Source organism: Bos grunniens, chromosome 22 (genome assembly GCF_055505025.1).
Source record: "Bos grunniens cultivar Pamir isolate PY7600 chromosome 22, Bosgru_T2T1.0, whole genome shotgun sequence".
Lineage (NCBI taxonomy): Eukaryota > Metazoa > Chordata > Mammalia > Artiodactyla > Bovidae > Bos > Bos grunniens.
Window position 1 is genome coordinate 3,112,307 of NC_141186.1, and position 27,921 is coordinate 3,140,227.

Consider the following 27,921-nt stretch of genomic DNA (forward strand, 5'->3'; position numbering starts at 1 on the left):
TTCTCTCCCGTTCAGTTTTGTCATGACAGTTTTTGTAAGTGTCTATGAAGAAAATAATCTTCTTTCCCCTATTTAAAATGGGAAGAGAGGAAGAAATAATTCTGTTTTGTGACTTGCACACATACACTATGAAAATCAGGAAGATTAAGTGAGTTTTTCAGAAGAAAGACATTTTTATAAAACTACCAAATAACAGAGAAAGGATGACATTAAGCTTCAGTAAGATCTATAGAAAGATAGATTTTTCATAATCTATTTTTCAAACATTATGTAGCAAAAGAGAGGGAAAATTTCCAAACCCATTTCACAATCCATGATATAAAAGTGAAATCATTGATTTTTTTAATAGTTGCAGAATTAAGATCACAGTTTCCTACTGTAGATTTTTCAATTGTCTATGAATAGTCAGTTGATTATTAAAAGTCCAAAAACAAAATGATTTTTTTTTTCATTCACTTATGTTCTTTCTCTTGAGAGTCTTCTTTTGTCATTCCCTTTGACTTTTATAGCTCCTTCCCTCTCATCCTATAGTCAGTCTGTTCAACTGATTTTGTATATTTTACCTGTTAGCTCATCTTTTGGATCTGTTTCATAGTCTCTACTGTGCCACGGTTTCCCGTCTGTCTATTATAATAGTTTCTTCTAATTCTTTCTTTCTTTTTAGCTTCCAGGTCATTCTTTACAGGATAGCTAAATGATCTTTTAAAAATGTAAATCTTACCATTACTTTTCTCCTCTTAAACTCCTGAAGTGACTCCTTTGCATGTTTTAAAAGTCCATTTGTAATCCAGCTCAGCCTGTTTACCACCAACTTCCATAAGCACTGCCAGCTCAGACATTGAAATTGGATATCTTTACTCCTTTATAAAGTTTTCATTCAGTTGACCCTGATTATAATTTTAGAATGTTTACTTTCTTAGATCATCATTTGACATTTTTGTAAATTAAAAAATTCTTAGATGGGAACTTCAGAAAAATTCTTCAACATTAGTTTGAGAATTATGGTTGTACTTTTTACTTGTCCTAAAATGATATCACATTTAAAAGAGGAACTTGTATCTTCAGATAATGGATATCAGCCTCAGAACATACAAAGCAAAACTGGACAGAACTAGGAGATACGCCCCCAGTACTGGAAGATGCTTCCATTTAACATGCTCCCCTCACTAGCTATAAAAAAATACATTGAGGAAATAGACAATTGGAATAAAATTATTAGTATCACACTTATTAGGATGGCTATTATCAGAAATAAAACCAAAATGGAAAATATTCCTCTTAAAATTAATATGGAATCCTAAGGGACCCTAAATAGCCAAAACAATCTTGAGAAAGAACAAAGCTATTTGCTGACCTCAAAATATATTACAAAGCTGTGGAATTAAAACATTATGGTACTGGCAACAAGACATACATTTAGCCCTATGGAATAGAATAAAGGGCACAAAAAATCCTCACATATATGGCCAACTGATTCCCAACAGATATGCTAAGACCCTCCAATGAAGTTGGACCCTATCTGAAACCATAAAAATTAAATGAAAATGGATCAAAGGCCTAAATTTAACAGCTAAAACTATAACACTCTTAGAAGAAAATTAGGGAAGAGCTTCATGATACTAGATTTGGCAGTTTCTTGGATGTGACACCAAAAACATAGGCAACAAAACAAAAAACAGGTAAAGTTTTCTAAATCAGCCGCTAATAAAATATTTAAAAATCATTGTCTAGTGACTCCAATATTGAATACTGTGGTCTTTACTTTGAATTTCATTAGAATTGTCTGCATTCGTAAATAAAGTATAATTGTAACTTCAACACTAAAATCATGCCTATGCTTAAATAGTGTAGACATGTAATTATACGGGGAAATGTTCAGAATATATTGTTAAGCAAATTGTTGAGTTCCATTTGAAATTACAGATTGACTTATTTATATCTTTTCCTTCCATTAAGATTAGAATTAAAGAGTAAAAACTACACACATAACAGAAAGAGTTGGGGAGACATCCAAGGACAAAGAATTTCAACAGATATTCTGAGAAACTTGGTTTGAATCTGTCATGAATTGAAGTGAAGCCCAGGAAGCTTTAGAACAGAATATACTGGACAAGAGACCGCAGTGGAAATAGGAATCACTCCTCCCTGAAAGATCGTGATGAGGCTCTGAAGGTCCTAAATGAAAGACGGAGGATGAATATAACATTTTTGGAAGTCTCTCGTGAAGCTTCTTTGCTTCCTTACACTTCCTGTTTCATCATGCAGAAAGACAATCTGTCCAGGCTTTCCTCTCAGGACAAAGAAGGAGAGGACCCTCTCCAAAGAAATTGAAAAGAAAATTAGAGAAAATGGTGAAAATGTTTGTGTGTTTCTTTCCAGAATAATTTCAACTTATTTCTGTTCTCAGTGTTTCATGCTTACTTTGCAATTTTAGATGTGATATGTGTAGAAGCATATTCTTAGTTTTGCATTATGCAATTTAAATTTAACTCCACATTCTCACTTAAAAACTCTTTATTGATGTATTTCTTAGTATTGGCATAGTGACTTTTGAAACATTATTTATATAGTTACTCGCTAGAACCCTGGACTGCCCTGGTGGCTCTGCTGGTACAGAATCCACCTGCAATGTGGGAGACCTAGGTTCTATCCCTGGGTTGGGAAGATCCCCTGGAGAAGGAAAAGGCTACCCACTCCAGTTTTCTGGCCTGGAGAATTCCAATTGGAATTCCTGTAAATTCCAATTTACATTGGAGAGAAGATTAAGATTAAATGCATTTTAAAGTCTGGTGGTGGTTTAGTCACTAAGGTGTGTCTGACTCTTGTGACTCCATGGACACTAGCCTGCTGGCTCCTCTGTCCATGGAATTCTCCAGGCAAGAATACTGGAGTGGGTTGCCATTTCCTTCTCCAGGGGATCTTCCTGACCCAGGAATCGAACCCTGGTCTCCTGCGTTGCAGGCAGATTCTTTACCAACTGAGCTATGGGGGAAGCCTGGCATTTTAAAGTCTGTATACAAACTAAACAATCGTTTATTAAGTTGAGTGCTTGAGAAAAATCATGAATGAAAGACAATAGAGTGCTCTCATTCTGCATTGGTTTCTGCGTATTTTAATTTTCTTATCTAACTATAAATATTACTGATTTAAAAGCAGTCTAGAAAGAAAGTCAAACATTTATTATATTTAATGTACTAACTCTGAAATGTGTTTTTTCATATGCTGTTTCATTTCATCATTAAAACCATCCTATGAATTCAGTATTATTATCAGCATGTACAAATGATAAAATGATAGTCAAATTATTTAACTGACTTGCCTTAATTTTAAAATCTCATATAAAATGGAGTCAGAATTTAAATCCAGAGCTGCAAATGACATTCAGCTGATACACACAGCCATCCTAGTTTTTAAATAATTTGAATATGAGTACTGTCAAAGACAGACCTAACTTTAAAGTTCATATTATTTTCTTTATTGTATAATATAAATATTCTTTCAGTGCTTCTCTTTGGTAAGTATTTCATTAAATGCTAGGGATACAGTGGTTAACAAGATAAAATGACTTGCCATAGGATTTTCCTTGTCTTGTAGAGCACTTCATTTAAGTGTTAAGTGGAGTGTGTTAAGCGGCATGGAGTAGAGTAGAGACTCCTAGGGGCACATAACAGTGGCCTGACTCTACTTAGTAATTTTTCAGGTTGGCTTAAAAATCACCTCTTGGCAGTATCCTGACACCGCCTACCTGGAAGTCTTAGGTGTGCCCTGTATGCTTCTAAATCATTCTGTGTTGGTTTCATGATAGTACTTAATGTTACTTAAGGAGAAGAATCTTGTTTTTCCTTTAGCATTATGACTGGCTCATAGCAAATCCCCAAGAAGTATTTTAGAAGAAAATAGAATTGAGGTCTGAAATGGCAGCAAGGAAGTAAGAGAGCAGTTTCGGATAAGCTTTTTAGGTATTCAGGTGAGAAATGGCAAAGATAATCCTTGTGAAGTAAGAGGAAAGTTTATCTTTTGAGAATGAAGAGGTTGGTCTGAGATTGAGAAAAGTTTAGAATAATCACTGAAGAATTGCAAGAGGAAAGAGATAATACATAAAATGGATAGCCTTAAAGGTGTACTGAGGGCTCATCTGAGACTGGAGTCTGAATTTGTAGCGTTACCTATATGCATGACTGTGTAATTTCCTCCAAGAAATTACCTCCTCCAACATAATGTATATCGCTATCATATCATCCTATGTTGCTCTTTAGCACTTATCATTATCTGACATTTATTTATTGGTTTGCTTTTATATACTGTCTGTGTCCCCTCTTACTGGAATGTTAACTCATGTATGCTGTATCTGTTTTGATTCACTGGTGTTTCCCTAGCATCTAGAACTTTTGTGCAACACATGACATGTACACAGTAAATATCTGGTTTAAAAAAAAATGAGTGAAGGAACAAATTAATACACAGCTGAAATATTGTCCATATTGCTATATTTAAATAAAACCAGATTTTTCCCCCAAAGGAATATGTTTTTGTAGGTTAAGGGGAATATTGCTTGACACTTCTTACATACATTATAATTACATTCCTAAGGATTAAAATTACTGAACTCTTTATTCATTTTCTAAGATTACTCTAAAATTAGCTATTATTGGGAATTCCCTGGTGGTCTGGTGTTTGGGACTCCACACGTTCACTGCCAGAGGCATGGGTTTGATTCCAGGTCAGGGAACTAAGATCCCACATGACCACAGTGGGACCAAAAAATTAATATTTAAAATGAAATAAAATTAGCCATTTTGGGCATATTTCCTGATACATCTTTACAGTTCTAAAATTTACAAGTCTATAAAACATTTTTACAATGTAATCTTTGCAACAAGAAGTTACAACTTAGCAAAGATTTAGGTACACAAGTGTGTAAATAAAGAGACAATGCAGATTGAAATCATTTTTATTGAAAATTTATACTGTTGAGTGGTTTATTTGGAAACTTGTTTTCATATTTTAAAAGTTCAGAGTTTTCAATAACTGATTTTAACTGAAAGACTGTTATTATGAACAGAATATGCAGAAATATAGTATTAAACCTGATAAATTAGTATTATTCAAAATTTTCTGTAGTTAGTCACCATTTTGATATATGTCAATCTGATACCAAGTATGTTTTTTTAAAAAATGTTTATCTCAAGAATAGATACTGAGAAATAACTTTTAAATGTTAATTTTGTCCTTTTACATTTATGTTAGCCCTGAATAGACCACAGTGAATACTTGTTTACATTATGAGAGCTGAAGCAAGAAGTCAGTGTTACCTTGCAAAAGCCCAGCAAATATTGATATCAGAGGTTACAAATGATTTATAATGAGTAGACAGAATTGCAAATATGGTATCTGTAAGTAATGAAGAGTGACCTGTATAGTTATATGAAACTATAATTTTAAAACTTCCATTAAAAATGTTTGGAAGATAGAGGAAAAAACAGTTAATATTCTTCTTACCATAAGATTGTTATTTTCTATATTTTCTTCCAGTTTTTGTCTCTGGTATGAGTGTTTTCAAATAGCGCATGGATACCTACTGTTTTGTCTCCTACCCAGTTTACCTCTTCAAGTCCTCTTCCTCTACTGTATTTTGTCTGGAGTGGTGTCTACCCCTTGCTCCAGTAGTACGCATGTGACCTTTGCCTAAAAATTAGCACATGATATTCACCAGCTGTGGTCACTGACGCTGGGAGAGACACATGCCCACTTAGAATCAGTGTGATGCTGGGAGGCTTTTGTGGACCTCTGGGGGAGACACACATGCTCTCAGTGGCCTTGTACTGGCTGCCATCTTCCTTCACATGGAACCTAAGGCTTCACCTAATGCAGAAGCAGGCAAAGTAGAGAGACTAAGGGGAGACACATCCTGATGAAATCAGTTACTCCTGAATTTATTTATATTTATAAGAATTGTTTGTATTTAAAATGTATAACAAGATGTTTTTGATGTACGTATATTAATACATTGTGAAATGATTACTACAGTCACATTTATCAACATATCCATCATCTCCCATAGTTGCTGTACGTGTGTGGTAAGAACACTTAAGATTTACTCTCTTAAAAGACAAATATTTTATATTATCATTTATATGCAGAATCTATAAAAATAAAACAAATGAATTACTGTAACAAAACAGAAGCAAACTCACAGATACAGAGAACAAACTGGTGGTTACCAGTGGGGAGAAGGACTGGGGAGGAGCAAGATAGGCATATTAGATTAACACGTACAAACTGCTACTTATAAAATAAATAAGCTGCAAGGATATATTGCATAGCACTGGGAATATAGCCAATACTTTATAATAACTCGAAGTGGAGTATATAAAAATATTAAATCTATGTTGTACACCTGAAACTAATATTGTAAATCAACTGTAATTTAATAAAAGTAAAATTAAAATATAGGAGGATTAAAAAGACAAGAAGAATTCTCTGTAAATAAAAAAAAATATTTAGCTTCTATCTGGTATTTGGAGATTGCAAACAGTGCTTCTATCTTTGTTATTTTAGAAAAAGGTTTACTGTCTTATCAGATTTCTGCAGCAGCGTTATTAACTGTAGTCACCACCCTGTACTATAGGTCTAGAACTTAGTCATCCTGCATAACTGAAACTTTGTGCCCTTTGAGGAACAGAACCACGTTTCCTCTCCCCACCCCCACCTCTGGTAACCACAATTCTCTGTGCTTCTGAGTTTGACTTTTTTCAGACTAAGCAAGATCATGTGGTATTTTTCTTTCTATACCTTACTTATTTCGTTCAGCCCAGTGCCCTTCTGGGTTCACCTATGTTGTCACATAGGACAAGACTTCCTTTTTTTTTTTAAGGCTGAATGATAATTTTTATATGTATGTATATATGTGTATATCACTATTTCTTCATCAATTCATCAGTCAATAGACACCTAGGTTGTTTTCTATTTCTTGGTTATTGTGACTAATGCTGCGATGAACATGGGAGTGCAGATACCTCAATGTTTTTATTTCCTTTGGATATTTATCTAGAAGTGGGATTGTTGGATCATATCATAATTCTATGTTTAAGTTTTTGAAGAACCTTCATAATGTTTTCCACAATGGCTAGACCAATGTACATGTCCACTGACAGTGTGCAAGGATAACCTTATCCTCCATCCTTGTCAATGCTTGATTTGCATTTCCCTGATGGTTAATGACATTGAGCATTTTTTCATACTCTTGCTGGCTGTTTGTATGTCTTCTTTGAAAAAATGTCTATCTGGTCCTTTGCCCATTTCTTGATTGGATTATTTGGTTTTTTCCTTTTGAGTTGTAGGAATTCCTAAGATATTTTGGATATTAACCCCTTATCAGATATGGTTTATGAATATTTTCTCTTCTTCAGGTTGCCTTTTCACTCTGCTGTTTCCTTTGCTATGCAGAGCCTTTTAGTTTGATGCATTTCTACTTGTCTGTTTTTGCTTTTATTGCCTGTGTTTTTGGTATCATACCCATGAAATCATTCCCAAGACCAGTGTCATGAAGCTTTCCCCCTGTTTCCATCTAGTATCAGGTGTTACATTTTAAGCCTTTAATCCATTTTGAGTTAATTTCTGTGTATTTTGTAAGATAATTGATACTGAGTTTCCAAGCCTCACTTGTTGGAGAGATTGTCCTTTCCTCATTATCTGTTCTTGATGCCCTTGTTGAAGATTAGTTGACCATATATTTGTGGATTTATTTCTCTGTTCTGTTTAGTTCAGTTGGTCTGTATGTATTTCTTCAATCAAACAACATAATCTTTTGGTTACTGTAGCTTTGTAACACTGTATTTTTGAAATCAGAAACTGTGATGCCTTCAACTTATTCTTTCTCAAGATTACTTTCTCTATTTTGGATCTTTTGTGGTTCCATAGGAATTTTATGTTTTTTTCCCTGTGTTTGTGAAAAATACTATAGGGATTTGATAGCAATTGCATTGAATCTGTAGCTCACTTTGCATAGTATGGACATTTTAACAATATTCTTCCAATCCATGAACACTGAATATCTTTTCATTTACTTGTGTCATCTTCAGTTTTTTTCACCAGTGCTTTTTAATTTTTTTTTTTAAATAAATTGTTTTGGTTTTTAGTTGTGGCACTGGGATATTTGATCTTTATCTCAACACCCAGCATCTTTTAGTTGTGTCATGCGGGATCTACTTCCCTGACCGGGGATCGTGCCTGGGCGCACTGCATTGGGAGCACAGAGTCTTAGCCACTGGACCACCAGGGAAGTCCCTGCATCAGGGTTTATAGTTTTCATTTAACCGATCTTTCACCTACTTGGTTAGATTTATCTGTAAGTATTTTATTATTTTTGGTGCTATTATAAATGAGATAGTATTCTTGATTTCCTTTTTGGGTAGTTCATTGTTGGTGTAAAGAAATGCTGCTGATTTTGCTGTGTTGATTTAGTTCTGAATTTAGCTGTGCCTCATGTCATCTGATATACTTCTCTCTTTAACATATAAACCAATAGTTTTTTCTTTTTTCTTTCCTTTTTAATTTTAATTTTTTGGCTTAAGCCGTCACTTGCAACAAAATGAATTATAGCTGATACAGTGTAGTTTCAGTCAGCTTCATATGCATTTATAATATTGCTTTTAATCTTGTAATGTTTTATTTGGATATCTAAATATAAAATTCACACTTTAAAAAATATACATCAATCTCACTTAATACAACAGTCATCAAAAGTAGGACTGGTTTGTGGTTTTTTTTTTTTTTTGGTGTTTTGGCTTCACACCATGGCTTGTGGGATCTTTGTAAACTTGGGCCCACGGCAGTGAAAGCACCACGTCCTAACCAGGACCACCAGGGACTTCCTTGTTGCCGTTCAGTCACTCACTCATGTCTTGACTCTTTTCGACCCCATCCTTCACCATGTCCTGCAGCTTGCTCAAATTCAAGTCCATTGAATCGGTGATGCCATACAATCATCTCGACCTCTGTCGTTCCTTTCTCTTCCTACCATCAATCTTTCCCAGCATCAGGGTCTTTTCTAAATAAGTCAGGTCTTCTCATCAGATAGCCAAAGTATTGGAGCTTCAGCTTCAGCATCAGTCCTTCCAATGAATATTCAGAGTTGATTTCCTTTAGGATTGGCTGGTTTGATCTCCTTCCTGTCCTGGGGACTCTGAAGAGTCTCCAGCATCACAGTTTGAAAGTATCAGTTCTTTGGCACTCAGCCTTCTTTATGGTTCACCTCTCACATCCGTACATGACTACTGGAAAAACCATAGCTTTGACTGTACGGACCTTTGTTGTCAAAATGATGTCTCTGCTTTTTAATACACTGTCTAGGTTGGTCATAGCTTTTCTTCCAAGGAGCAAGCATCTTTTAATTTCATGGCGGAAGTTACCATCACAAGTGGTAAAGTGATTCCCTACACACTTTAATATAATTTAAAAAAATTAAATGTATCAACTTCAAATATATTCTAAGTCTCTATGTTTTCTTAAAAAACATTTCCTTTTTTATTTGACTTGGCTGTGTCTTAGTTGTGGCACGCAGGATCTTTGGTCTTTGTTGCAGCACGCAAGATCCTTTTGTTGTAGCATGCACACTGTTTAGCTGTGGCATGTGGGACCTAGTACCCTGACCAGGGATTGAATCCAGGTCCCCTTCATTGGGAGTGTGGAGTCTTAGCCACTGGACCACCAGAGAAGTCCCTAGATCTTTTAGACTCTTACTGCAATATAAATCTTTTTACAACTTTTCCATTTCATTTTTCAGAGTTCATTTGCCTACTAGAATGCTCAGTGTTTGAAAATACAAGAAAACTGTCTCTTTAAATTTTTTTTTCTTCGATAATATATCTAGTCAAACTACAAGTAAATGCTTTTGTTGACATGTTTGTGCTGCTCTCTGCTTTCTGGATTCAGCAACTTTTACTTTAGTCATGTCAGGATAAAAGCTGTGAGCCTTTTTTATGTGTCACATTTTCTTTTTGGCGTACCAAAAATAGTTTATATTAAAAATTAGTTATGAATTATTGTAGTTCATTATAAAATAGTAGGCTATTGCTACTATAGACTTTGAAATAATTGGTGTCTCATTTTAATAATTTTAAAAAAAGTTATAGTTTTGGACATAGAGACTATTCAGTTCTTATAGAACAATATATAATAATTTCAAATTTAGTAACACTAATTATGGCCATAAGTAATTAGAATACCAGTTAAATCATACCTAAAATTGTAAAGAAGTATTTTAAAACTTCGTATTGTATTCTTATTTTATCTATTAATCTTCCTATTTCTCTTTAACTTATTCACCATATCTTATGAACATATTAACAAGACATATATTCTAACAATATATTGGTTATGACATTCAGTATTTAAAGTTAAGACTCACAAACATTAAATAGCCAGATTACTAGTAAAGTTTCAGTTCAGTTCAGTGACTCAGTCATGTCTGACTCTTTGCGACCCAATGGACTGCAGCATGCCAGGCCTCCCTGTCCATCACCAACTAGTAAGATTTAGTCCACTGTAATTTTTTATTAGTCAAAACTATTTTAAAATTTGTGTCTTTAATGCCAAGTTTCTATAATTGTACAAAATACTTGATAAACATATTTCAAGTATATTCTGCATATAAGAGCAGAAGACTCCATGATAGCTTGACACTGTGATCACATTATCCAGAATATTGAAAAATATAGCTTGGGAAGTATAATTTAAGGCAGATGAACAATTCCATTTTCACCACAAGAGGCTTAAATGTGGAGACAATAGGTTTGTTCTGATATATCTTCACATTAACCTAGCCTGTGAGCTAAGCTTAAGTCTTTGTGTATGTTTGTTTATGTGCTTGTGATTGATCCCAGATGAAAACAATAATTGAATTCATGGAAATATTTCCTAATTAGGGTCATTAGCTAAGGTGGGGAGGCAGAAGAGTATGTTTTCAATAGAGAAATTGTCTAGATGAACAGGAAAGTATACTTAAAGGCAACTATGGTAGAATTAGAGGGATTCCCTGGTGGCTCAGACATTTAAGTGTCTGCCTGCAATGCGGGAGACCCAGGTTCGGTCCCTGGGTCAGGAAGATCCCCTGGAGAAGGAAATGGCAACCCACTCCAGTACTCTTGCCTAGAAAATTCCATGGATGGAGGAGCCTGGTGGGCTACAGTCCATGGGGTCACAAAGAGTTGGACACGACTGAGCGACTTCGCCTAAATTGTTATGGTAGAATTATAAAGAAGTATTGAGTATCCTTTTAAGGTTTGTAATCACAGAATTTAAAATCAAATCCATCTACTCTGATACCAAAATCAGACATGATAAGAATAGACCATTATTTTTTACAAATGTAGAGACAAAAATCCTTCACAAAATACTAGCAAACCAAGTCCAGCAACATATTAAAAAATGCCATACATGATGATTAAAGAAATTTGTCTCAGGAATTTAAAGTTAGTTTAACATCTGAAAATTAATTAGTATAGTATACCGTATCAGTATACTGATGATCAACCACATGATCATCTCAGTCAGTCAGTTCAGTTCAGTCACTCAGTCGTGTCCGACTCTTTGTGAGGGAGCTACAGCACACCAGGCCTCCCTGTCCATTACCAACTGCTGGAGTCTGCCCAAACCCATGTCCATTGAGTCGGTGATGCCATCCAATCATCTCATCCAATAGATGCAGAAAAAGCATTTAACAAAATTTTTTTGGGCTCCAAAATCACTGCAGGTGGTGATTGCAGCCATGAAATTAAAAGACGCTTACTCCTTGGAAGGAAAGTTATGACCAACTTAGAATATTAAAGAGCAGAGACCTTACTTTGCCAACAAAGGTCTGTCTAGTCAAGGCTATGGTTTTTCCAGTAGTCATGTATGGATGTGGGAGTTGGACTGTGAAGAAGGCTGAGCACCGAAGAATTAATGCTTTTGAACTGTGGTGTTGGAGAAGACTCTTGAGAGTCCCTTGGATTGCAAGGAGATCCAACCAGTCCATTCTAAAGAAGATCAATCCTGGGTGTTGTTTGTTTGTTTGTTTTTAATTTAATTTAATTTTTTAACTTTACAATATTGTATTGGTTTTGCCATATATCAAAATGAATCCGCCACGGGTATACATGTGTTCCTCATCCTGAACCCTCTTCCCTCCTCCCTCCCCATACCATCTCTCTGGGTCGTCCCACTGCACCAGCCCCAAGCATCCAGTGTCGTGCATCGAACCTGGCCTGGCAACTCGTTTCATATATGATATTATACAAGTTTCAATGCCATTCTCCCAAAACATCTCACCCTCTCCCTCTCCCACAGAGTCCAAAAAACTATTCTATACATCAGTGTCTCTTTTGCTGTCTTGTATACAGGGTTATTGTTACCATCTTTCTAAATTCCATATATATGCGTTAGTATACTGTATTGGTGTTTTTCTTTCTGGCTTACTTCACTCTGTATAATAGGCTCCAGTTTCATCCACCTCATTAGAACTGATTCAAATGTATTCTTTTTAATGGCTGAGTAATACTCCATTGTGTATATGTACCATAGCTTTCTTATCCATTCATCTGCTGATTGACTGGGTGTTCTTTGGAAGGACTGATGCTAAAGCTGAAACTCCAGTACTTTGGCCACCTCATGCGAAGAGTTGACTCATTGGAAAAGACTCTGATGCTGGGGGGATTGGGGGCAGGGAGAAAAGGGGATGACAGAGGATGAGATGGCTGGATGGCATCACTGACTCAATGGACGTGAGTTTGAGTGAACTCCGGGAGTTGGTGATGGACAGGGAGGCCTGGCATGCTGCAGCTCATGGGGTCGCAAAGAGTCAGACAGACTGAGCAACTGAACTGAACACATTTTCCTGATTTAAAAACAAATTTCAACAAACTAGGAATAGAAAGGGCCTTCCTCAATCAGAAAGGGCATCTGCACAAAACTCATAGACAACACTACACTTTATGACGAAATAAGGAACAAAGCAAGATGCTCAGTCTTCCCAGTTTTAACATTATAGTCCAGGTTCTAACCAGGGCAGTTAGGCAAGAAAATGAAATTAAAAGCATCCAGGTTGAAAGGGAAAGGTAAACTTTTCTATGTTTGTAGATGATTTGGTAAATAGAAAATCCTAAGGAGTCCAGTAAAAAACCACTAGAACTAATAAGCCAGTTCAGCAGAGTTGTCAGAGGATCAATATACAAGCGTATATTTGTACACTAGCAATCAGCAATCCAAATGTGAAATTAAGAAAATTCTATCTACAATAGTATGAAAAGAATATAATACTTAGGAATAATTTCTACAAGAAGTGCAGAGCTTATATTCTGCAAATAATAAAACATTTTTGAGGAAGACCTAAATAAATGGAAAGATTTCTCATGTTCATGGATTGGAATACTTGATATTGTTAAGATGACAGTACTCCCTCAATTGATCTATAGATATAATGCAATCCTTGTCAAACCTTCCATTAACTTCTTTGTAGAAATTGGCAAGCTTCCAGATCTCATATGGAAGTTGAGGGACTCAGAAGAGCCAAACAATCTTGAAAAAGAACAAAGGTAGAAGACTCACACTTCCATTTTCAAAAATTACTAGAAAATTACAGTAATCAGGACAGTTCTATTCCATGATGCATTCTTCCGTTCATATGGTACTTTCATGGTATATTCTTATGTTAGTACTGTAAGAATGGAATACATCAGTGGAATAGAATGGTGTGTCCAGAAATAAACCCTTAGAGTTAGACTTAATTGATTTTCAACAAGGATGCCAAGACAGTTTAATGGGAAAACAGTCTTCAACAAATGTTATACTGGGACAGCTGGATAGCCACATGAAAAGAATCAGGTTGTAAGAATGTCTTTGTAATATTTTAAAAGATTAAATTAAAATGGATCATAGGGCTTAAATATAAAAGCTAAAACTATTAAATTCTTAGAAGAAAATACAGGAGTAAATTTTCCTGACTTCGGCTTGGGCAAAACCTTCTTATGTTGACTTCAAAATCATAGGTAACAAAAGAAAAAACAGAAAAATTGACTTCATCAAATTTAAAAACTCTTGTGCTGCTATCAAGAACGTGAAAAGACAATACACAGAATGAGAGTAAATATTTTCAAATATTTTTGAAAAGATACAACGGTCTAAATATCTAAAATATGTCTTAAAAATTAATAATAAAAAGCAAGTAACCCAATTTTAAACATTGGCAGAGAACAATTCTCTAAAGGTGATACAGCAATGGCCCAAAAGACACATGTAGATATTCAACATTAGATACAAGAAAAACAAATCAAAACTGAAATGAGAAAACAATTCTCACCTTCTAGAATGGCTGTAATAAAAAAGACAGATAGCAAGTGTTGGTGAGGATGTGAAGTGGAAACCCTCATACAGTCACTGCTGGGAATGTGAAATGGTGCAGCCACTGGAGAAGACACTTGGACAGTTCCTCAGAATGTTCAACATAGAGTCAGCCTATGACCAGGCTGTTAAAGTGCTGCACTCAATAAGCCAGCAAATCTGGAAAACTCAGCAGCAGCCACAGGACTGGAAAAGGTCCGTTTTCATTCCAATCCCAAAGAGACGCAATGCCAAAGAATGTTCAAATTACCGTACAGTTGCACTCATTTCACATGCTAACAAGGTTATGCTCAAAATCTGTCAAGCTAGGCTTCAGCAGTATATGAATCAAGAATTTCCAGATGTACAAGCTGGATTTAGAAAAGGTAGAGGAACCAGAGATCAAATTGCCTACGTTCACTGGATCATAGAGAAAGCAAGGAATTCCAGAAAAACTTCTGCTTCACTGACTATGCTAAAACCTTTGACTGTTGATCACAACAGACTGTGGAAAATTCTTAAAAGAGATGGGAATATCCAACCACCTCTCCTGCCTCCTGCGAAACCTGTGTGCAGGACAAGAAGCAACAGTTAGTACTGGACGTGGAACAACAGACTGGCTTAAAATTGGGAATGGAGTACATCAAGGCTGTATATTGTCCCCTGCTTATTTAACTTAAGTGCAGAGCACATCATGTGAAATGCCTGGCTGGACGAATCACAAGCTGGAATCAAGATTGCCAAAAGAAATATCAACAACCTCAGATATGCAAATAATACTACTTTAATGGCAGAAAGTGAAGAGAAACTAAAAAGCCTCTTGATGACAGTGAAAGGGGAGAGTGAAAAAGTTGGCTTAAAACTCGACATTCAAAAAACTAAGATCATGGCATCTTAGTCATGGCAAACAGAGAAAAAGTAGAAACACTGACAGTATATCTTCTTGGGCTCCAAAATCACTATAGACAGTGACTGCAGCGATGAAATTAAAAGATGCTTGCTGTACAGAGTCATGGTTTTTCCAGTAATTGTGTATGGATGTGAGAGTTGGACCATAAGGAAGGCTGAGTGCCGAAGAATTGATGCTTTTGAATTGTGGTGCTGGAGAAGACTCTTTAGAGTCCCTTGGACATTAAGGAGATCAAACCAATCAATCCTAAAATATCAACCCTGAATATTCATTAGAAGAAGTGATGCTGATGCTGAAGCTCCAGTCCTTTGGCCACCTGATGCAAAGAGCTGATTCACTGGAAAAGACCCTGATGCCAGGAAAGACTGAGAACAAGAGGAGAAGGGGGCAACAGAGGATAAGATGGTCGGATGGCATCACTGACTCAAGGGGCATGAATTTGAGCAAACTCAGGGTGCTAGTGAAGGACAGGGAAGCCTGGCATGCTGCAGTTCATTGAGTCCCAGAGAGTTGGACACTTCTTGACAACTGAACAACAACAATGACCAAGCTATTCCACTCCAAGTACATACCCAGGAGACACAAAAACATTTACACCTTTTTTTTTTTTTCTTTCAACTTGACCAATCACTTCCTTACTTCATTCCCTCTCTTCTGCTGTAATCTTTCAAATATAATCTGATAGCACCTCCATGTTTTTTCTTCTACAAGGAGTGTTCTCAGCTCCTCCAGGTCTGCATTGTTAGCTATCTGCTAAAGTTCCCAGGAGGAAAGAAAAACTGAGAAATAGAAACTGAGGAGGGGAAGGTAAACTGTATGTTTAATCTCTGTGTCTTTACATGTATGTCCTGTCAAGTGTTTAGAATGCACTTACATACTAAATGTTCTTTAGCACCTTGGGCGGAGGAGCCTGGTCGGCTGCAGTCCATGGGGTCGCTGAGGGTCGGACATGACTGAGCGACTTCACTTTCACTTTTCACTTTCATGCATTGGAGAAGGAAATGGCAACCCACTCCAGTGTCCTTGCCTGGAGACTCCCAGGGATGGGGGAGCCTGGTGGGCTGCCTTCTATGGGATCACACAGAGTCAGACACAACTGAAGCGACTTAGCAGCAGCAGCAGCAAATGCCAGTTTACCTCCCCCACAGCCATGGATTCTGCCCCTTCCTTGGGCTTTTGGAGCTTTGCTGTGTGCTGCTGCTTTGTTAAAAGCAAAACCAAAAAAGTAGTCTGATGGAGAGCTACGGGAGGCAGTCATCCTAGATAACGCGGTTGAGGAGGGAGGGCCTGGATGTGGGCCGGGGGATGGCCTAGGGCACACGTCACACCACAGGAGCATTACTGAAGATAGGGATGGAATGGCAGCTTTTGGAAGACTATTTCTAGAAGTAAAGATGTTGAGTTTCACAAGCCAAGGGTGTACTGCACTGTAGAAGGCTGCTATATTTGCAGAGCTCAGTTCTCTGGTTCTCACTTGAGTGGAAGTAAATGCTGAAAGGACTTCTAGAGCTGTCTAAGTTCCAGGAGACTCCTTCAGAGCAGGTTTGCAGTGGTGGAGTGCTGCTTGTGAAAAGACAGGAAAAGCTGCCAGTGGGATGAAAAACCAAAATCTAGAGTCAGGTGATAGATATCAGGGCAGGCTGGTCTGAGCTCTGTGTTGAAGCCAAAGACAGTGTAAGCTCTGTCTAGAAAGGGATGAAGAAGCCATGAGATGACTAAACTGCAAGAAGAATTCCAGTGTCACAGTTCTGGTGCCTGCAGTTCCCTCTCAGGTACTGCTCCAGCCCAGGCTTTTGTTCCAGTTACCACTCAGATGATGGCCCTTGTGCAAAGATGGCTTCTGGTTTTAATAAGACAACTGTCTTTAATTTTCAGCCTCACATGTTGGGAAAGGCAGGAAATACGTTGTGGGTTTATCTTTATAGGCATTTGGGAAAGTCCTCCTTAACACACATCTGTTTAAGCCGCTCTGCAACAGTGAGAAAGCAGTTTCTGAGAAGCTGGAGGAGCAGGGCCAGACCACCACCCTTTTCCACTGAGGAATGATGACTGAGGCTTACAGAAAAAGGGAACAAAAAACTACTTCAGTTTTGGAAAGACAGGAGTGGCTGTATATGTTTTCTGGGTCTGTCATGATAAAGTACTAAAGATAATGCCTTAAACAACAGAAATGTATTTTCTCAGGGTTCTGAAGGCCAGAGGTCTGCAATCAAGGTGTGGCGGGGCTGGCTCCTGAGATCCTGGGGGAAGGTTCTACTCCTTGGCTCCTAGACCTCTGTCTTCTCCTGTGCTCTGTGCTTGTCTGTGTCCAGATCGCCTCTTCTGATAGGGGCACCAGTCAGGCTGGATTAAGACTCACCCGGATGACTTCTTTTTAATTTAATTACCTCTTTAAGGACCTTGTCTCTTTTATTCTGAGATAACTGAAGTTTGCTGCTGCTGCTAAGTCACTTCAGTCGTGTCCAACTCTGTGCGACCCCATAGACAGCAGCTGACCAGGCTCCCCCGTCCCTGGGAATCTCCAGGCAACAACACTGGAGTAGGTTGCCATTTCCTTCTCCAATGCATGAAAGTGAAAAGTGAAAGTAAAGTCGCTCAGTCATGCCCGACTCTTAGCAACCCCATGGACCGCAGCCCAACAGGCTCCTCCGTCCATGGGATTTTCCAGGCAAGAGTACTGGAGTGGGGTGCCATTGTCTTCTCCAAACTGAAGTTTAGGACTTCGACATATAAATTGGGGGTGGGGGGAACAGTTTAGGCCCTAGTAGTGCCTATCCTGTTTTTGATTTGTATACTTGATATTCTACCAAAAAATCATTTATAGAATGATAATAGATGATGATTCTTTTTTTCCATTTCCACAAACTCTGAAGCTGGTATCAAGTTTACTAAGAGAAAAAAGTATACATAGTGTTTAAGATAACTGAGTATTTCATAGGAAAGCTGAATGTAGCTATAAAGTGCTCTCACAACTGTAAATCCCCTTCTAATGAATGATACTAGGGAAATTTCAGAGGACAGAGATTATGGCTAATTATGGAGTTTTATCCTTCTATATTGAGTAGCAGTGACTGAGGCATTTTTTTTAAAGATGATTGCTTTCCCTCATAGTAATAAATTTGTAATAATTCCATAGTCTTATCACTAGAAATATTTGTTAACAATTTTTGAATTCTAGTTTTGCCAAGGTTCTGATCACTAAAAATTTTACCACTGAAATATTAATCAGGCCACACTAAGCTTTCCAGTGTAAATACCTCGAAGGAGAAAGTTATTCCTATATATGCAGAGAGGTGACTTGACTGTCTGTATTGTGTCCTGTGTCACCTCCCTCTGTGTTAATATTTAATAAGGTGTTTAATTTAGATGAGATTTCTAAAGCAAAACCAAAGCTCCTCTTCTGGAAAACTCACATCATTTAAGATAAGGAATGCTATATGAACAGTATCAAAGCATCATCACCTAGCAGTTAATGTATTCTATTGAAATGTTGCACTATGTGAGCAAATAAGATGCACAGGTCTCCACGGTGGCATGGAACACAGGCTAATGCTGCTTGGGGTGCGTTCCGTGGAGGGCTCACCATGTATGTCTGCAGTTGCCTTTTGTTTGGATTGTATGACTTATGATTTCACTGAAAACTTGCACAATTTAGGTTTAACTCTGGATTTAGGTGACTCTGAGGTATTTATGTGTGTAGGGTGGGCATTTGGCTTGTTTTAACCTATTAAGATTTTATTTTCATTTTATATTAAAGAAAAATTCTACTAAAAGAAAAGAGATATGCATTAATACCAAGTGGTCTGGTTTGGGGAATCAATTTTAGTCAGGATTTCTAAACATTCAGATGGATGCTGAAAGTCTAGCTCTTCAATTCTAAAATCTTCATTAAAAGTCTCTCATTTGCTCTCAAACAAAAGTATCTCACTTCTGCTTTTCTAAAAGTTCAAGGACAAAAAGTCTCCAGTTCAGACTTTTTCTAATGAGGAAAGAACATTTTGCATACCTTATAAAAATGTGACTCAGTGCTTAATTTTAAAACTGGATTTCAAAATTAGTATAAATAATAATAAGCAGTGAGCCATTTATGGGTGTACTATATAATTTTATAATTCCTAGTCTAAAAATTCGGTACTTTTTCCTTCTGGGAAAACCTACATGTCACAGTGTACACAAACTACATGGTGAGGTGGATGGACTCTCCCGTAACCTTTGAGATAAAGTGTACAAATCTTAAGGGATTTCCTGGTGGCTCAGACGGTAAAGAATTGCCCCACAATGTGGGAGACCTGTATTCGATCCCTGGGATGGAGAGATCCTCTGGAGAAGGAAATGTCAACCTACTCCAGTGTTCTTGCCTGGAGAATTCCATGAACAGAGGAGCCTGGTGGGTTACAGTTTATGGGGTAACGAAGAGTAGGACTTGACTGAGTGACTAACACAATATTTCCATATACAAATCTTAGCCATTATTCCCTCTCTTGAGTCATATTTGAGTTTTATTTTTTACACTTTGGTCTTGGTAGAATATAATTGAATGTGGATCATCTCAAGTTTCATATTTATTATTAGATCCAATCACAGTCTTCTTTTCTCTTTTCCCCCTCTTTGCTTGTAGAATGCACTATATATTACATATGGTGATACAGTTTGTAATCATATATTAGAAATAAAAAATCTGTTTTGTGCTTTTTATGTTGTTAGATCCTGACACTCAAACTTTTACTAGGATATCAAATTAATTTAGTCCTTATTACAAAGTTTTAAAAATAATATAAACAGAAAAGCAATCTTGAGGCTTCCCTGCTTTTGCGAAGCTCTTCTACCAAGTACACTCACTTTATATTGTGTATAGTCTGAATATTAATCCCTGTGTCTGTGTATTGAAAATATTCAACCTTGTCTTTTTCTTGCTTTTCAACTTATTTTATGGTTTTAATGTTTTTTTAAGTTTTATTTACACAGAACATTTAATCTCTACATTTTCAAAAGTCTTTTCTTTTATGACTTTTTTGTGTTCTGCATACAAATGCATTCTTATTTCAATTCTGTCTATGTTTGATACTTTTTACCTCACTATTTAGTCACCTCAGAATTTGTTTTAGTAAATGATGCTGGGTTGGGATTGAACTTTATTTTTTGCTGTAAAAATCGTGAATGGATGTTAAATTTCTCACTTGTTTGGGGGAGGTAAATATGAAGATGATCATAATGGTTTTCCTTCTCTAATCTGTAACATGGCATGTCATGCAAACAGTGCGAGTAGCCCAGCAGCCCACGTGTCAGACTAGCTGGGTCAGTATTACTAGAGAGCCCTCACAAGGACGGAGTCAGTAATTTAATGGTGAGCCTCCCTTGCCTCATTTCACTCTGGAGCAGAATATAGCACAATCTATTCAGTCCATAGGGCAACTTATCATTATAGAGCCTTTGACCATTGAACTGGGGAGCTTCTAATGAATAATTAAAGAAACACATGATTCGCCCTGGCATGATTGGACCAGGATACAGTAGTAATAAAATGTGGCAGAACTTTGATTCTAGCACTGTCCTGACAGCATGGCATTGAGGGTTGTTGGGCCATCTAAGACAAGTGGTTACAGTTGTGGGATGCTGCAAGTTAGCAGCAGGATCACCATGCTTAATTCACAGTCGACCACACCAGTATACAGATTGGGCTAGCAGCATCCCCTTCCCTGGCATGAAGGGGTAGAGGTGGCCCTGGTGTGTGCATGTTGTGGTTGATCAGTATTGATTGTTTTGGGCTCTGAGCTATAGCCAGTGTCCATGGAGCTTTGTATGATGCAACATGTGAGGGAAGTCAGGTTGGAGGGGACCAGTGTTGGAATAATTAACTATGACTTCTCACTGCCAATTTAGCCATGATCCCTTTTTCTCTTAATATTCTAATACATCTGACTTACTTTTCAGATCTGATCTGCTTTAGCTAGGATATTTAAAACCTACTTTCCTAAAGGAGATTAACATAGATTTTTCTTTTTTACATTCTTTCTATATGACTTTTAAACTATGTTAAATATATATAAGATATCCTCTAGGAACTTTTAAATTTTTCTATAGTTTGCAGGTAGGTTTCTAATATGGTTTATTTCTGAATTTTCTCCTTTTAAAGACCCAGCTTTTGTTTTACTGATTATTGTGGACAGAATGTTTTTGTGCTCCTAAATTCATATGGTAAAGCCCTAATCTCCAACTGTGTTTGGAGATCAGGCCTCTAAGGATAGTAGTTAGGGTGAAATGATATCATAAAAGGTAGGGACTTGATCTTATAGGATTGGTTGCTTTATCAGAAGAGACACCAGAAAGCTCGCTCTCTCTGGTCACGGACCAGAGAAAGGCTGTGTGAGAGAAAACACAGTGAGAAGGTAGCCGGTCACAGGCCGGGAGGCTCTCACCAGAAACCAGGTCAGCTAGAGCTTCAGCCACCAAAGCTGTGAGAAAGTCAGCTTGTTTTCTGTTGTTTAAGTCACCAGTCTATTCGTTGTTTGTTTTAATGGCAGCCTACACTGATCATAACCAACTCTGTTGGTTATTTATGTGCTTGTTTTTCACTTGTTTGTTTCCTAACTTATTCATTTGTCTTATACATCATTTTTAAACTTTGGATTGCATTCTGTGAAAAACCCTTGGCTTAGTCTTACAGTTTACTGATTTTTATTTGACCATTTTAATAGTGTATCATTTGATTTTTTTTATTTCAGTGGTCAAACTTTAAATTTCCATGATATTCTCTTATTCTTTTAAATAATATCGTTTCATATATTTCTGAGGTTAGTGGCTATTCTAAAATGCCATCCTATTTAGTTTATTAAACATGCGTTTTTTACATAATGAATTGTTTGTTTTGTTGGATTTGTATCCTCTCCTTCAGTTTTGGATTTTCTCTTTGCTGTGATTGAGTGCTCAACTATATACTTGAGATTATTTATGAATTCTTGGTTTACTTTAGCTTTTCTCCAAATCTGAAAGAGTGGCTGACACAGAGCTCCTGGATGAGGTGAGCCAGCCACTGCTTCTGGGTAGTGAGAACCCTCTGTTTTTCCTGGGTTTTACTGACCTCCTGAAGCTCTGTTTCCACCTTTACTCCTGGGATTGCCTGTCTCCCCCCATCTGACAATAGACATCTCTGTGGCTTAAAGCCTGACCTGAGCAGAGGTGACCCTGTGTGCTGTACTTAGTACTTCAGCAAGTCATTCTCTTGTCCCAGACTCTCCTGCATTCATTATTTTAGCACACCCTTGAACCAGCCTACATCTTTGTGGGAGTTTTTTTTTTTTTTTTTTTTCCTGTGGGTGTGTTGGGCTGTGGTGTCCCCCTCTTAATTCCGTGTTTTTTTTTTTTTTTTTTCATTCCATGTATTTTCTTTCTTGAAAGGATTTCTCATAGTTTCTGGAGACCTGAGGATCCTGCTTGTTTATTACTATTATATCTTTAAGGGGATATGGAGATCAGTTCAGTTCAGTCGCTCAGTCGTGTCTGACTCTTTGCGACCTCATGGACCTGCAATACGCCGGGCTACCCTCTCCATCACCAACTCTCGGAGCTTGCTCAAACTCATGTTTGATGCCATCCAACTATCTCATCCTCTGCTATCCCCTTCTCCTCCTGCCTTTAATCTTTCCCAGCATCAGGGTCTTTTCCAGTGAGTCAGTACTTTGCATCAGGTGGCCCAAGTATTGGAGCTTCAGCTTCAGCATCAGTCCTTTTAATGAATATTCAGGACTGATTTTCTTTAGGGTTGGCTGGTTTGATTTTCTTGCAGTTCAGGGGATTCTCAAGAGTCTTCTCCAACACCACAGTTCAAAAGCATCAATTCTTTAGTGCTTAGCCTTCTTTATGGTCCAACTCTCGTATCCATACATGACCACTGGAAAAACCATAGCTTTGACTATACAGACCTTTGTAGGCAATGTAATGTCTCTGCTTTTTAATATGCTGTTCAGGTTGGTCATAGCTTTTCTTCCAAGGAGCAAGTGTCTTTTAATTTCATGGTTTCAGTCACCATCTGCAGTGATTTTGGAGCCAAAGAAAATAAAGCCCGTCACTGTTTCCATTGTTTCCCCACCTATTTGCCATGAAGTGATGGGCCCAGATGCCATGATCTTAGTTTTCTGAATGTTGAGTTTTAAGCCAACTTTTTCACTCTCTTCTTCATTTTCATCAAGAGGTTCTTTAGTTCCTCTTCACTTTCTGCTATAATGGTGGTGTCATCTGCATGTCTGAGGTTATTGATATTTCTCCTGGCAATTTTGATTCCAGCCTGTGCTTCATCCAGCCTGGCATTTTGCATGATGTGCTCTGCATATAAGTTAAATAAGCAAGGTGACAAAAACAGCCTTGACGTACTCCTTTCCCAGTTTGGACCCAGTCTGTTGTTCCGTATCTGGTTCTAAATGTTGCTTCTTGACCTGCATACAGATTTCTCAGGAGGCAGGTAAGGTGATCTGGAGATAAAATCTTCTTTAATTTCCAGGCACTTTGGGGTGGCGTGAGAAGGCTTTGGCTTGTATTCAGTTGCCCATCTTGAACCAGTCTCTAAAAAGGCTATATTTTAGAAATTGCTTTATTTTGATTTAATTAAAGACTTAGAGAAAAGTTTCAGAAACAGAAGAGAGAATATTTCCCAAATATTCTCAATGTTAACATTTGAAAGTAATGATTCTGGAAAATATATAATTCACCATATATTTGAGAATCATTTAAGTAAGTTGTAGTGATATTACTGAAAATTGCAGATTAGGGAACTTTAAAAAGATCTGTTCCTCCACTGAAGCAATGATTAAACTAGGGGGAAAATACTGTTAAAATTAGCTCTTTTGGATCTCTGGAGTCTAATTTTGGAATCTGATAAAAACTTGACAATACCCAGAAGATTGCTTACTAAAGAAAGCAGCTGCTGTATTTCATTAAGTGAGCTACTTTCCCATGTGTTAGGGTAATTCCTGAGTAACACAACCAACAATGTGTGTGTGCAGAGAGAAATTTATTTTTAAGGAACTGGCTCATATGATTGTGGTGTCTTAATAAGTCCAGTGTGATGGGTTAGGCCAGCAGGCTAGAGATTCAGGAAAGAGTTGCATTTCAAGTCCAAAGGCAGTTAGTTCTGTTACAAAATTCCTTCTTGCTTAGGAGAGGTCAGGTTTTTTTTTCTATTAATGCCTTTGACTGATTAAATGAGACCTGTCCACATTGTGAAGAGTAATCTGCTTTACTTAGAACCTATCAATTTAAAGGTTAATCTCATCTAAAAATAATCACCCTCACACAGCAACACCTAGAATAATACTTGACCAGATATCTAGGTACCCTGACCCAGCCAAGCTGACACATAAAACTAACAATGGTTAGTTTCAATGCCCACCTGCTGTCGCCCATTCCCAGCTCACAGGTGGCCATGGGAGTGGCAGCTCACATGTGTGCTGTGTTAGTGTCATGCTATTGCCCACACACAGCAGAGAGTACAGTCTTTACAAAAACTTGTAGATGCAATCTTTCAACCACTTGATACTTCAGTATGCTGTTTCCAAAAACAGACATATTTTTATTCTTACATGACTACAATATAGATACCCAAATCATCAATTTAACTTTGATGAAATACTATTACTATGTGGATACATTTTAAAGGCTTTTGTTACATAGTTCAAAATTTCCTTCCCAAGGTTTCTACCAGTTTATATTTTGGTCAATAGTATGTGAGAATTTAAAATAATTCTTTACAATGTTAGAATTGTAGACTTACATAGTTTTAAACTTTGTAGACTGATACACAGTGTCTTCAGATTCATCCCAGTACAATCCTATCTCTTTGTTACTATAGTCTTCACCTTCCTTATCTATATTTTGGATTTTCTTCATGGAATTTTCCTAAGAATAAAAAAGAAAAAGTCTACAACTCTGGAAGTGTTGGGGGAACTTCCAGACTTGACTGTCCCTGCCACAAAAGCACTTTTATTACTATAACTGTTCTTTATTACATATACTTATTTTTTAATTTATCTTTATAACCTCTCTTATAAAATATAATTTTACAGATACAATCATGAGGTTAAATGTCTTTCCCAGTTATACAACTATTAAATTGGTAGATTGTGCACTCCTCTTTGACTGCCTGACTTCAGAGCTGATAACATTATAATTATATTGGGCTGCTTAGGTGGGAAGGACAGTGAAACACTCTGTGAACATTTGCCAAAGAGAATTCATATCTGGTATATTTAATTGTCTTGAAGACAGTTATCAAAGCATCTCTCATGAAAGATGATAGAAGGTATCAGACTTCTATCAGAAGGCTCCAGATGGGGATTGAAGGTGATGAAGAATGTTGGATGTTAAAACTGGGTAAGAAATACAGCTTTTAGGCTTAATATGATTGCCAAATCAAAGGAGATTGTATGTGAACTGGAGACAGAATAAACACTGAAAACCAACACAGTATTAGCTTTACTGCAGAGCTAATAAAGTTTAGCAAGTCTTCAGAGCTGACAAGATTTAACACAGATATTATGAAAGGGTGGCTGGTGAAATTTGACTCTGATATATGGTTAAATACAGGAGACAAGCTGATAATTCAGCAAGGGGGAATAGAAGACTTTTGAGGAATAACAGCCAGAATGGCTAAATTAAGAAATATGGGAGATTGGCTCACAATAGAGGAGAAGGACGTGTGCTCATCTTCTCCTGAAAGAGCACCAAAATCGCAACTAGCTGTTGACCAGCCATTGGCAGGCGGATGCTGGAACCCACCAAAAAGAGAAACCCCACGTCCAGAGAAAAAGGAGAAGCTACAGCAGGACAGTAGGCAGGGCGAAATCATGATAAGGTCAAACCCCGTACCCACTGGGATCTCCTGGTGGCTCAGATGGTAAGGTATCTGCCTGGAGTGTGGGAGGTCCAGACCTGATCTCTGGATCAGGAAGATCCCCTGGAGAAGGGAACGAACGGCTACCCACTGCAGTATTCTTGCCTGGAGAATCCCATGGACAGAGGAGCCTGGCAGGCTACGGTCCATGGAGTTGCTAAGAGTTGGACATGACTGAGCGACTTCACTTTCATACCCACTGATGGGCAACCCACAAACTGGAGAACAATAATACTAAAGAAGTTCTCCCCCTGTTGTAAAGGTTCTGAGCCTCGCAACAGACTTCCAAGCCTGGGGATCCAACAAAGAGATTGGGAATCCCCAGGGAATGTGACTCTGAAGACTAGCAGCATTTGATTACAGGACTTCCGCAGAACTGGGGAAAACAGAGACTTTACTCTTAGAGAGCACAAATAAAATCTTATGCACACCAGGACCCAGGAGAAAGGAGCGCTGACCCCACAGTAAACTGAACCAGACCTACCTGCTAGTGTTAGAGGGTCTCCTGTGGAGGTGTGGGTCGGCAGTGACTTGCTGCAGGGACGGAGTCACTGGCAGCAGCAGTCTGGGAGGTGCCCCTTAGCATAAGCCATCTTGGAGGTTGCCATTAATCTTACCATAGAACGTGTAGACTCCAGGGCTGTGTTCCCTCAGGCTAAACAACTAACAGAGAGGAAGGGAAGCCCCATCCATCAGCAGATAACCAAATTAAAACTTTACTGAGCAAGGCCCTGCCCACTAGAGCCAGACCTAGGTTTTCAACCAGAGGTCCCTTCCACCAGAAAACTTATACAGGCCTCTTTGCTTCATCCACCAGAGGGCAGACAGAAGAAGCAAGAAGAACCATGACTCCACAGCTGCTAAAATGAAAACCACATCACAGAAAGTTATTCAAAATGAACAGCCAGAAGGTTATATTCCAGATGAAGGGACAAGATAAACCCCAGAGAGACGGCTAAATGAAGAGGAGATAAACAACTTTCCAGAAAAAGAATGCAAAATACTGATAGTGAAGATGATCCAGGATCTTAGAAGAATAGAGAAGATGCAAGAAATGTTTACTAAAGACCTAGAAGAACAGAAGAACAAACAGAGATGAACAATTCACTAGAAGGAATCAATAGCAGAATAACTGAGCTGGAAGAATGGATGAGTGACCTGGAAGATAGGATGGAGGAAATCACTGCCACAAAACAGAATACTGAAAAAAGAATTAAAAAAAATGAAGACAGCCTAAGAGTCCTCTGGGACAACAGTAAATGCACTAACATTCACATTATATGGATCCCAGAAGGAGAAGAGAGAGAAAGGACCTGAGAAAGTATTTGAAGAGATATAGTAGCTGAAAACTTCCTTAAATTGGGAAAGGAAATAGTTAACCAAGTCCAGGAAGCACAGCGAGCCCCAGGCAGGATAAACTCAAGGAGGAACACACCAACACACACAGTAAACCAACTGACATAAAATATTAAAAGCAACAAGGGAAAAACATACAAGGGAACTCCTATCAGGTTATCAACTGATTTCTCAACAGAAACTCTACGAGCCTTAAGGGAATGGCACGATATATTCAAAGTGATAAAAGGGAAGAACCTACAACCAGGAATACTCTACCCAGCAAGACTCTCATTCAGATTTGACAGAGAAATCAAAAGCTTTCCAGACAAGCAAAAGTTAAGAGAATTCAGCACCACCAAACCAGCTTTACAACTAATGCTAAAGGAACTTCTCTAGGCAGGAAACACAGAGAAGGGAAAGATCTAGAGAAAATAAA

At 37.7% G+C, this 27,921-nt stretch overlaps 1 protein-coding gene across 6 annotated transcripts in view; it reads left to right on the forward strand.

Annotated features, from left to right (window-relative positions):
• The window catches only part of ZCWPW2 (zinc finger CW-type and PWWP domain containing 2), a 147,756-nt gene that overhangs the window by 8,855 nt on the left and 110,980 nt on the right, over window positions 1-27,921 (forward strand). The window contains exon 2 of one of the 6 annotated variants that reach the window (XM_086365608.1): window positions 26,965-27,768. The exons of the other annotated variants lie outside the window; for them this stretch is intronic. Within the exon in view, the coding sequence (XP_086221734.1) occupies window positions 26,965-27,087 (123 nt within the window). The 3' untranslated portion in view covers window positions 27,088-27,768. Of the gene's footprint in view, window positions 1-26,964; window positions 27,769-27,921 lie in introns of those variants that run through there. 6 annotated transcript variants of the gene reach the window in all.